Below are 13,163 nucleotides of genomic sequence, written 5' to 3' on the forward strand. Positions count from 1 at the left end.
TAGAGTTCATTTTCTCTATTGAAGTTTGTGCCTGATGCGAAAACTCCCTCTGAAAGTTTTACTTCACAAATTAAAAGATTTTAATTTAAAAACAACCAAATCTACACTGAGATATTATTTTAACATAAAAATAAGTATGTTTTTCTGGTTATATATATATATATATATATATATATATATATATATATATATATATATATATATATATGATGCTAATATGTAATACAAAATCATTGTTAGGAGCAGTATTAAGCTTGTGTGATGTTATTTTAACTTACCAAATATATTTTAATCAAGGTTTTTCAAATATTTAAATATGTTTAAATGTGTGTATTTATATTTAAAAAACAAACAAACAAAAACATTCTCAAACTACTCTTTTCACACTTTCTCTCTTTCCCCACTGACAGTATGCGCTCAGTAGAGAAGATTCGTACTCAGCTGCAGTCTGAAGCAACCGAACTTCGCTCCAAAGCTCTGGAGGAACAAAAGAAGCGAGAAAACCAGGATACACTTGTCCGCCGCCTACAGAAGAGGGTCCTTCTCCTTACAAAGGTATGCTGGTAAACACACACACACACACACACACACACGCACACACTTTCACATGCTCTTACTTCAGTGCCGGCTTTGCCTGTCCTGATTTCTGGTATAAAATGACTTGCTTGCTTTTTTATTTAATATTCTTGGTTTGGAGGAGGCACATTTGATGAAAAGTTGGTATGTTCTGAAAAGAGGAACACCTTCCTTCTCTAGCACAATGTTTGTTTGGAAGTATTATCTACAACATATAAAAAATAAAATAGGAAAATAAAGTAAAAAATAAATTACAGGTGGGTAAGTCCACTTACAAATTCATAACAAAAAATCCCCAGAAAGTTGAGAATATGTTCAAACAGCATATGTATTAAATATCAATATTTCTAGGTATGAATTTTATATATAGCACATCATGCGTTGCAAGATTAACCATCTGATTGTTGCATGACACGTTGGGTAGTAATTAAAATCCATTTTTGTAATATGAAAGATTTAGCTGAGGAATTATTTTGAGGTGTATATACACACACACCATAGACTTTTGGTAGCAATATATAGGTTTACATAAAACGATGTCTGCCATTAAAATGAGTGTTGTTTGGGAGATGTTTTCAAGGAGATGACTGCACGTCTACATTGTTCCATATTTAAGCAAACATCCACAACTGTAAAAGTGAACTAACCCCCATTTTCAGATGCCCCTTTAACACATGCTGTAATCCATAAATGTTCCGGAGTTTTCCCGGAGTAGCTGTACGTATGAACGAAACCACGGGCAGCATTCATTCCTGATATTACTCAGACTATATTATTGGTAGTGCCCTAGTAAAGACTTTGGGTAAAATCACAGTTAGCACATGTCAAAACAGAATGGGAAATGTTCAGCGGTGAAAGACTACTCCGGGATATTTCTGGATAACCGATAATCTCTAGAAATTCTCTGTGTTCATATGTGAACTATATATGTAATATATGTGAGATGCATGTGCCAGTGTATGAGGAAGTGTGGATTCGCAAGAACTTTTTGATTCACTTTTTGAGGTATGTTTATTTTAACTTGGCATGTGGGCGAAAAAGTGTATCTTTGTAACGGTTCCCTCCTTTTAGGTTTAATGATGTGGTTGACCATTTAAGGTCCAAAAAATTCAGATTTAAAAATCCACATCTTGGTGCTTGGAAAAGATAAGACTTTGGTGTATTTTTCTTCTGAGTTCTAATTTATTTGGACACATTTGAAAGCCCTGCTTCATTATCTCACTGTTCGAGGTAAGCTGAAGTAAACATGGCAAATGCTTGAGACCTAGTTTGTGGAAAATATTCCTCTGTGTTTCTGTGCCACAAATTGACACTGCCCTTGATGGATAGTGTTCGTACTCCAACATTATCACTAGAACCCCTTCTAAATATATTTTCTGTGTGGATACCCACAGCAGAGCAGGGTGCGATAGCAAGACCAAGAAATATCTTACTCTGTGAAATGTACCATGAATTTTCTGTCATGTAATATCTTAGCAAATTCTTCAGGAGTTTCCATTTCTCTACAGCCACACTGTAACTTGATTACAGGTTACTTTGGGCAGCATCATAACATGGTGTTGTTTGCAGCTCCATCTTTATGAATTATGGTATATTAAGGCATTACCAGCTGTAGTGTACTTGCAGCACTTTAGAACACAGAGTAGGTTTAGTAATTGGTCAACACAGTCTCTGCTTAGTTTACAGTACAGCACTGTGTAAAATCAGAAATCACCTTTTAACCTGTTGCATTTATAGTCAAAAGAAATCCGAGGTAAAAGATATTCACATGATCAGCTTCCCAAAAACGCCTGCTCTGCGTTTAAAACAGCCTAAGGGCATTTTAAGGACCCCCAGTTGTGTAAGGAAGGGTAGAGGGAAGAGATCCACTCTTGCTTCAGCTCTGAAAAAGTTTGTGTGTCCATCTTTCAGCTGCGAGAAGACAACTCAGTGCTGTAAGTGTGAAAAGATCTGGAGCTGTCAATAATCTGTGTTTGAGAAATGGAAATGGGCAAAAATAGACATCTCATTGTGGTGTTGCTGTAGCACAGCAACTAGGCATCTGAGATGTGGAGTAAGGTTTTTGGACTGACAAATTTGTAAGAGGCATCAGTTGGATACTGAGAAGCAAAAAATGCAGCCAGCTTATTAAAAGCAGAGCGTGGGATTTGGTAAACTCTAATAAACCATGGTAAACCAATTACCAGTAAATGACAAAAATGTTCCTTAAATCAGGAGCAGCTGTAGCTATAGAGATTACAAACAGCTATTAGCTATTAGTAATAGCTATACAGCTATTACTATAAGTTTAGTTTAACTGTAACTATAATAAACTAAAACTAAGTAAAGTAATACAAATATTGAAGGCGAATTCAGTGCCATTATTCATTGCTTATGTGCATTTAGGAATGAAAATATCTTACAAAAGTTTTGTTTTGTTTGTGTTTAATTATCTTTCATCATATAATTATTCATTTCTGACAGTATGCAGTGGCTAATGCACTCTTAGCCCAAATAAGTTAGCAGAAGAGGGGGGAAAAAAGGGCAGTCGCTTGCCTTAGTATCAGAATTATGCATACTCTTAAAGTTTAAAGATTTCTACTACTTGGTTGAATATGTATTCATATGAATATTTCTGGTTCTCAGTACAATTTATTGAATGTTGTCTAAACATCTAACCGAACCATTCATTCGTTGTGTGTAACCTGGGAACCACACACACTGCTCAATTGAGCAGTGACTCAATGCAGGTCTTAAACCAACAACCCCAGGACTCTGGAGCTGTGTAACAGTGCTGCTACATTTTGCGCCACCGTCTTTCCCAATGAAATAAACACACAAACCTGTCCACATGAAATTCACTAAAGCATTTAACCCCAGGTCGTCCACCATCTTGGCTGAAAATTGCTGCACACTGGTTTTACACCTGTGACTTCAGGCATCATGCTGCATAACCCTATAACATTTGAGTTCAGTTAGGTCTATATAGCTTTTTTTGGCTTAAAACGACAAACAGGACTAAATTATAAGCTTTACAGTTTCACAAACACAGAGGAAAACTTGTTGAAGGTAAATAGTATCGTTTATGTTAAAATCACTCAGTCCAGTTAATTATTTTGAATATTTTTAGTGGTTTCATTGTGTATTTGAGTACAGGAGGTCATTTTTAACATTTATTAGCTACTTTTAGTGGCAAAGCTGTAAAGAAAAAAAATCACATTCTTCTGCTGACCAATTTATGAAAACTGTTGTGAAGTACTAAGAATGACAAATGATCATGACTAGAGATACAACTAACATTTTCTCAGTAAAACAACAAAAAATGTTTACAAACAAATATTGAAAGGGAAAAATTTAATTAGAGATACAAGTAAACTCTGTTTAACCCATTGGAGTCTTGGCTTATTTGGCCATATGTTAACATATATTTAGTATCTTTTTTGCCCGAACTGTGATGTGGTTTAGTTTTTTAAGAGTTTTGGGGTTTTTAAGAGTGTGCAATCAAGAATCTGGATGATTTTGTGAGTGTGGCGGTGATTGTTGCAATATTTCTGCAGAGGGCTTAACTTTTACTGATCTATTATTAGGGTTTCGAGCACGAAACCCTAATTATTATTATTATTTCAATCTTTGTGTTGATTGATTGTCTGAATTTATCAGTATTTACATGTGAGTCAGCCATGGCATTAATATAGTTCACTTTAAAGCTCAAACTCTCACTCACTCACTTACACACACTCTCTCCTCTCTCTACATGGCTTTGTCTGTCTTCATAAAAGGAAAGTAAACACAGAGCACAAAACCAAGTTGAGGGTGACTTTGTTTTGACTCGTCTTGAACCGGTCATGAGGTTCAGCGACTCCTACGGGTTAAACAGTTAGAGAAAGTCACTAGCTATGGATTAAATGTGTGCAACCTGGGGGTAATACCTGTTGAAGCTTATTTGCTGCATGTTTGTGTTCTCTGTTCATTCAGTGCTCCACTTGATAATGAAACACAAGACATTATCGATCTTTCTGCCTGCTGCTTTAGAGACTAGATTTGATTTCTGTTTAATCGACTCTAAAATGAGATCTTTACACCACACATCTACGACACGGGGGGTGTTCTTTCGCTCCATTAGCTTTTTTTTTTTCAGTATTTTTCTCTGTTTTATGGTTCTGTATAATAGATAAACTGAAATTAAAACTGCAAAGTGAAGTGGTGGGAGAAGAATCAAGCCAGTTACACTAAGTTGATATTGGTTTTCTTTATAAAATAGGTAAATAGCACATATTCCGTGTATTTTTTTTATTGATTTTTAAAATGTGTGAATTTGTTTAAGACTTTATCTTAAATTTGCTTTGACTTTTTCTTCTGTCTATACATTTTTATGGATGTAGATGAGAGAAAGGAAGGATTACAGTGTAATCTTTTACTGTTTCTCTATTTTACAGAAATTGTAAAATAGGTATTAATATTTAAATTACATTTTTACCCTGTAAACATGAATTAAATTCATAAGTGCAAGTTTTCTACAATCATCACCTACTTTTCCCCTCAAACCAATTCAAGATTGCTGTGGCATTAAGGCAACAAAGAAGCCTGGGTATCTCTGTTCCTACCTCTAGCTTTCTCTAGATCCTCCTGGGGGATCCCCTGACATTCCCAGGCAAGACAAGAAGACTAATCCCTCTAGTGAGTACTAAACCTACCCTGTGGGCTCTTCCCAGTTGGCTCTGTCTGGTATACCTCCAGCAGAGACCGCCCAGGGGCATCCTTAAACGATGCCAGAGCCACCTCAGTTGGGTCTTCTTAATGCAAAGAAGCAGTGGCTCTACTCCAAGCTCCTCTCGGATTGCAGAGCTTCTCACCAGATCATGGAGTTTAATCCCTCACCCAACAGAGTACAGCCATTTCAGCCACTTGTTTCCATGCTCTCATTCAGTTGGTCAGTACCCAAAGCCAAGGAGTTATATTTAGGTACAATTAAATAACGCAGTGGCTAATATGTTTGCTCCGCATGCAAGAAAATGTCATTCAGATTTCTATTCCGGTAGATTACCAAAATACTGTTCATGCCATTGGGTATCTAATTGTCTTATATTATTTCTGTATATTTGCTGGTTATGAGAATATTTATAAGAACATGCTTTTATTGAAAAAAAATTACCTTAAAACCACAGTATGGCACTATTCCGTTTATCAGCAAGTTAGCCCTCAAGGTGGCAAAAGTGATCTTTAATAAAGGCAGTTTTATGCAGTGTATCATCATATTGCCTTAGTGTTGTTCCAGGCTGAAATTCCAAAATTGGGGAAGTAGTAAAACTTGTTCAAGTAATGTTCCATAGCAGCCGTTCTCGGATTCTTGAAACCTTGATGCTTCTCAGTGATCCGGCCCAAGTTTCCACCAGTTCTCATGGGAACAAAGTATATGTTATATGGGGCATTGCGGGGTTGCTCGGTTCCACTAGAGATAGAGATAAACAGACAGAGTCAGGATGGGGTCCTTGTTTTTCTTTGTTCACAGTAGATTCAGATCATGGTGATATATGATACACGTGTATAAACATCCAGCTCATCTGCATCATAATGCTTTATTTAAGGCTCTGTGCTCTTTCTGGAGCTTCTTAAGCTTCATCACAGATGATGTCGGGTTTTGCGCTGAAGAACCTACTATTCTTTGGTTCCAGGTGGAAACCATGAACCCTTCTGGTTAGCAAACCTATATATATATATATTGGTGGAAACCTGGTAAACAGTTTTGTTTTTTACATGAGCACAATGAACAGTCATTGTTGACCTACAAGAGTGTGGACCATCGTTGTTGGGGTCAGCAATGACTGTTCATTGTTCACTATTGGTAGTTTTCCACTGCATGGGTCTGGCTCTTCTCAGCTGGACTCTTTTAAAGCTTGTCGCTTTTCCACTAGCACAGTTCGCCCTCAAAATGAAGCCGGTGATGCCGCAAAAACCCAGTCTTTAACAGGAATCGTGGGTTTTGGAAACCACAATAACAGCGGGGGTAAATTTAGGCACTGTTTACTCATCATGTATTGTTACTGTGTGTTGTTTTTTTTGCTCAAGTTGCATATAACCCTCTTTAGAACACCTCGAGGTAATGTTCTGAGCTGCCGTTGTGAGTCTGATTAAAAAATAAATAAATGTGGAAGCTGCTGTGACATGAGAATTTACAAGCGGCAGGTTTGTGCTGGAACTCTGCATTTTGTGCTGATTGACAGGCCTCTCTGGCCAATCAGCACTCTGTAGGGTATACGTGCACAAAAAAGTACCTGGTTCCAGGGACCAGGTACCAGATTTGGCCAGTGGAAAAGCAAAAGAGCCTAGCCGAGTAAAGTAGAGTAGTATACTTTAGTCCATGCAGTGGAAAGCATAAAAAGATCTTAACACAGACAAAATTCCTGAGAGCTATATTTCCTGCCAGGAGGAATAATGACCGGTCTTAACCCATGTTTTGTTTTATGTTAATATCAGACTCATTAAAAGTCCATTCTTGACTTATTTTTGATGTTTCAGATTATTTAAGCTGGAAATGACAATTCCAGAAACCTCTAACTGCATTAAAGTAAAAGTGCTGAAAATCTAAACAACTTGACTTACAAATGAGTTATTGTGGGAATTCAAACCATGAATAAGTTAAACTTTAGTCAAGTAAAAACATGCTGAGCTTCTGAACGGAAACAAACCAGAGAGAGCAGCACTACCCCAGAATCATTGCCATTGCCTTTAAGGTTTTGTTCAGACTTGGTTCAATAAAAACCACCTCAGGTGCTATTACTTTGTTAGTGCGGTTAAGTGTGAACGCTCCCTTTCCAAATCTGCTTTTCAAGTGGTATATAGCCCTCCACCTCAGGCTTATTCCTTTTTACCAACAAGAACTGAGACATCCTACCTCTAGGCAAAACAGAGTGGTAGGGTTAAGTGGGCTAAGGTGTGAAATGTTCACACATTGTTTTTGCACCCTTTCACCATGTTATGGTCAAAACATCTACTGGCCCTCTTTTATGACATGGAATTAAATTAGCTGTTTTCCAGAGTCTGGGAATCCTGCTTGTTAAAACAGAAATATAAAATAATAAAAAATGATAGGGGTCCCTAGCCATAAGACAATTAGATCAGACGTATTCTCTTATGTAGCTTTTCTTGGATTAGTGGAACTTTACCTACTATGTGAGGAGAGAAGGGACTGCATGTGAAATGACCACGGTCTACTTAATGGATCTGACTTGTTAAGAGGCAGTTATCTATCAGTATTATAAAATATATGTCCTGAAGTTGGAAAGTGTGAACTAAAAGCTTAGCAGAGCTCATTCTGATCGGAAAATGACTAATAATATATTGCCTTCCAGAACAATGAAGATACAGGTGTTTGTACTTTCCACAGCTTATGAGAAAAGTCATGTTTAGTCTTCCAAACAGAAGATAAACTTGTTCATCAGTGGTCTAAATGTAATCTAGTGGTCTGGAGTATGGATGAGTACTTGCTAATGGTCAAGGGACTAGATATGTCCCTGTTTCTTTCTTTTCATTTTTTTAAAATCTATAATGTAAACTCAAATTGCAGCTACATTTTCACATGCAATTGGATGAACTATATCATATAGTTAACCCTCTATTTTTCTCAATTTAAGTAAAAATGTGAAACAAAACAATTATTCTGAATGAAGGTGCTTATTAAAATAAATTAACTTTGCTTATAGCTGGGGTTGCCTTTACTGCTTTCACAATATCGTCAACACTCTTTATCCATGAACAGACTCCATGTTTAATGTTATGTGAACTCCCATTCATGTTTTATTTGCCACAGAACGGTGTCTGGAGCGCTGCCCTGTTTGTCTCATTCAATGGAGTAGGAGTGCTCATCATAACACACAGATGTGATCAGCTGAGTAGCTTTACGTGTGTTATGTACAACACACGTGATTGGTCTGTGAGGTTCCTGGACTGATAAACTGTACTGTAATCCCTAGAAAATCACACCAGTTAAAATAAACACTCAACTCCATATTAAACAGTTCTGAGTAGTTTATCATTTATCTGTCCAGGTCCAGATAAGACGGTGTCTGGGTCTGGACCCAGATGGTGTGTGTGTGTGTGTGTGTGTGTGTATGTAGAAACTCTCAGGCTTCTGCTGACATACCAGGGAGTGTTGAATGTACTCTGTCACTAATGGTTGACAACTTCCCGCCCTCTCGTAAAAACAGAGCCAGAACTCAGAAACCAGAAACTTTTTTGAACTGAAAGCAAGACTGAGTGTGGCAGAACTGAGAAGTAGTGTAAATACTAAATTAATAAATACAAGAATTAAATATGGAAATCTTGTTTACAAACCAGTTTTTAAAACATTAATATTAATGATGTAATATATAATAATAATTTGATTTTTTTTAATAAGACATATTATTAACAAATACAATCCATAAATATAATAATACTTGTAATTATTGTCGTTATCATTTCACTGTTCATTGTGATGAGAATAAAATCAATAGTTGCATAAATGACATTTTTTGACACCGCGTTTCTTGCATGCCAGATATTTTGATGAAATTTTCACTGCACTGTGATGCTAGCACACAGGAGTGAGAGGTGTTAATTTGATTGGATATTACAGTAGCATGCCTAACAATGCCTCTTGATAACGTGTTTGGTCTATTTATTCATATACATATTTTTTAAATGGTGCTGCTTTGTGCTGGAAATCTCCACAACCTCTGATCACGAAAATGGCCAACAACATTCCTGCCATGCCCACTTAGTGCTTTCTCTGTTGTTTCTGTGCTTACACAGAGCCTTTAGAGATTCTCACGTCATAATTAGTCAGAATCCATGTTTCTGTGTTCTGTAGTCTGTAATTATGTCTGTTGTGTATTTGGGTTGCTGCTTATACAGCCATTTTATTGTGAGTTTTATATCATTGTCTCTGGGTGTTTTTCAGGAGCGTGATGGCATGAGAGCAATATTGGAATCTTATGATAGTGAACTGGCTGCAACCGAGTACTCCCCTCAGCTCACACGCAGGGTTAAGGAAGCAGAGGAAATGCTGCAGAAAGTCCAGGCTCACAACACTGAAATGGAGGTGAAGACTCTGATTCCCATAATGCACTCATCACCTCACTAATTGAGTCAGCTATAAATAGCTCATGGCAGAGTGTTCTAGTAATCTCTCTCTCTCTCTCTCTCTCGCTCTCTTTCTCTCTCTCTCTCTTTCTCTCTCTCTCTCTCTCTTTCTCTCTCTCTCTTTCTCTCTCCCTCTTTCTCTCTCTCCTCTCTCTCCCTCTTTCTCTCTCTGTTTTCTCTCTTTTCTCTCTCTCTCTCTCTCTCTCTCTCTCTCTCTCTCTCTCTCTCTCTCTCTCTCTCTCTCTCTCTTTCTCACTCTTTCCTCTGTTGTTCTGATAGGCTCAGCTTTTTAAAGCCCAGGAGGAAGCTGGAACATTCAAACTGCAAGCTCAAGCGGTATGTTATCCTCACTACAAGAAATGCTTGGCTCTCTTTCTCAGTGTTAGACACATTCATGTTAACACTCATTAAATACTTTTTCTGCTTAGGATACTTTCTGCAAAATTCAGATTTTTGGGAGTTTTTTTTTTTCCTTCCTTTTTCACTTTTGTGAAAGTGACAACACGACACAGAAACAGACGAAATGAAGTCGGCTTAATAAATAATGCTCTAACAGGGAATCCAGTCATTTAAAGAGTGTGTGCAACTTAGTTCACATAATAGCATCAATATTTTAACTTGTGTAATTCAGTCAGATTTGGATTTTTGAAGTTTTGAATGAAGACAATACATACAGTTTCCAAAATAATTAAATTATTTATTTATTCACACATGTTTAGTATGTATAGATGCACTGCATTTAGTTATACACATTGTTGCACAAAATGAGCTTCATAAATATGAATGTATTCATTATTCATTCAGTAATTAAGGATTACTGTCTCATTTTGTTGGATCTTCAAGACATGGAACAGTCCCCTTATAAATATACATAGAGCAGCCATTTAGGAACAGTTCCATTAGTTATCTTTTAGATTTACTGTTGAGGTTACTGATAGGATTGTTTTTGTGTGTTTGTGGTCTTTTCTAACAAGAACCAAGAAAACACAGCACGAACATCAAATGCTTCAGTAAGGCAAAATAAGTAAGTAAAAAAAGTAAGGCAGTAAGGCATGAAAAAAAGCACATGGCGTAGATGCCAAATAGGGACACACACACTTGTGAACAGTATGCTTGTGTGATCATTTTAATTTAGACAAATAATTATTGGCTGTAGAATTATCGCAATAAACGATAATATCGTGTTAAACATTCATTTACAAATACCCTAGTGGAGCAGTAACACGTGCATAAAGTGCAAAAAACACACTTTGGGTCGACATTTCAGGCATAGGTGCCCCTCCTGTTCCAACACAGAATAGAGACAACCCATGCTTAAATTTTGGGAAGGAAGCCTCGTCTGGAGACGTCCTTTAGGTCAGGGGCCCACATTTTTTGGCTTGAGATCTACTTTTATAAGAATTTGGTCTTATGACTTGCTTGGTAAAATTGAAGGTTAAATCAAGTAAAATTAAATAGATTCACATCATCGTGATGACTCTACTACCTGGATTGGTGGATGACTGGTTTGTCAATCATCAGTAATCATCAGTGAGGCTAGAATGATATTTGGACATAATTATTTTTACGTGAAAAAAGGCTGATTCACATTACTTAAATGAGGCATAATCAAACAACGATGACCAATAATTGCCATATTTTCTGTTAAATAGCACTGCCCACCGTAGATTAGAATGCATGTACATAACCAATGGTTAATTATAGGTGACATTTGTAAATATGTATATTTTAAAAACTCGCACTGCAACGGTACACGATCATTTATTTATTATTGTCACTAGTTGTAATTATCAATCATAATATTCATTAATATTCTTTATCAGCTCAAAGCTAGTAGACGGTACACAAACTAGCTAATGTTTTTGCTACATTGACCATATAAAGCCAGGGCCATGAGACCTATGATCTATGACAAGTTCAAAGCACTATGGGTGTATTACCTACAAATTTAAGTACATTAAAGAGCAGGAGTCCATGGTTTCTATATTGATACAGCACAAACACTGTCTTTAGCAGAACAGAGCCACACATGCTCACATTGTTAGTGCACCACATAAAGGAAACAAAACTGTAACTTCATTTAAAGTAACACCATGTAATGTTTTACCTTAAAACTCCAGTTTCAGTATTGTTGTCATGCTTCAAAGACCTGTAATGTAGAGAACAGAGCCCCTGTCATTGCTAATCTTGCTAACATGCTAACCTTGACCAGACTAGTTATCTTTTGAATAATTTCAATTAGGGTTGTCCCAAATGTCATTTTGGAGCTTCACACAGGGATATTCTATGAATATTTAGCGGGGGGGGGGGGTGGTATTGTTTTCATTCATAAAATCCATTGCTGAAGCCCACTTTAAAATTTCATTCTTCTTTGTGCTGTGGCTCACCTCACCTTGCTCGCTAACCCACTTACTAGCTTGCTAAGGGCACAGTTTATGGACAAGTTAAAAAGTTACATTTAAAGTTAGACCTTGGCGTAGATGCTCTAATTTATGGCACAAAGCTGACAGATTGAGCTGTGGTATTGCCATGTTTCATTGTAAGCGGGCAGTTTTAGCGAGTTAGCCTGCATTAGGCTTTTCATTTGTGCTAGGACTTTTATGTTGATGAGCCTGAATAAAGCTGGTGTGGGGCAAAGCGCTGTTTTTAGCACTGAAATGCATGAATATCGGTGGAGTGGGGCAGAGAGCTGCTTTTTAGGGCTGGAGAGCCTGAATAGAAGTGAAGTGGAACTGTTGATAGCTTACATTTACCCAAATCTCAAAATTAAAACTGAATACCTACCCAAAGAATGAATACTCTGGGCCCAATCCTAGTTTCAATATGATGTATTTTTCGTGGTTTGTGAACTTGATTATTTCCTGAATGAACACAATACGTTTGCTGTGTATTTGGGAGATATATAGCTTCCCTTCTTTGTTTGCAGTCATGTAGTATTTAGGAGCAGCACCTACATCAACTTTTATTTTTTTCTCTTTTTTTTGCCATCACACTACATTGTAGGGATTGATGAAGAGGATAGATAATGTGATTCCTCCCCCCATTACTCCAATGATCTTCTGTTTTTTGGCCAGCTGAGTAATGATCTGCTGTGCTGCTTCTGAGCCTCCAACCCTAAAATTCAATCTTAAAGAGCAGAGAACCCAGGGACCCAGCCGTGCCCCTTTATCGTGCTCTTCATAAGGCTGAACTGTATACTTATGAGGCCCAGTTTCCTAGAAGTGTCAGTGTTAAATATTAGAAAGGACATTCAAAGTGGCACTTGCCTGGCCAATTTTCTTTTATAGTGCTTGTGGGAATCGCATCCCAGATTTTGGTTTGGTTTGTCCTATTTCTCTTAGAGGACTGCTGCTGTTCTTCTTGAAGCCATTTCATCTTCTCAGAAAGATGCTGATTTTCAGTTTTTTTCCCTGCTTATTTTGAAGTAAGGCTTTAACCCTAGGGTGCCCATACCTGTTCATGGAGATGGATCGCCCTCGTCTAAAGAT

The 13,163-nt window shown here is 37.2% G+C and overlaps 1 protein-coding gene across 1 annotated transcript in view; it reads left to right on the plus strand.

Moving 5' to 3' along the window:
• mad1l1 (mitotic arrest deficient 1 like 1) overlaps positions 1-13,163 on the plus strand; it is a 98,621-nt gene that overhangs the window by 39,313 nt on the left and 46,145 nt on the right. The window contains exons 11-13 of the mRNA XM_066649233.1: positions 411-555; positions 9,494-9,634; positions 9,955-10,011. Of these exons, the coding sequence (XP_066505330.1) occupies positions 411-555; positions 9,494-9,634; positions 9,955-10,011 (343 nt within the window). The remainder of the gene's footprint in view (positions 1-410; positions 556-9,493; positions 9,635-9,954; positions 10,012-13,163) is intronic.

Source organism: Hoplias malabaricus, chromosome 2, assembly GCF_029633855.1.
Source record: "Hoplias malabaricus isolate fHopMal1 chromosome 2, fHopMal1.hap1, whole genome shotgun sequence".
NCBI classification, from domain to species: domain Eukaryota; kingdom Metazoa; phylum Chordata; class Actinopteri; order Characiformes; family Erythrinidae; genus Hoplias; species Hoplias malabaricus.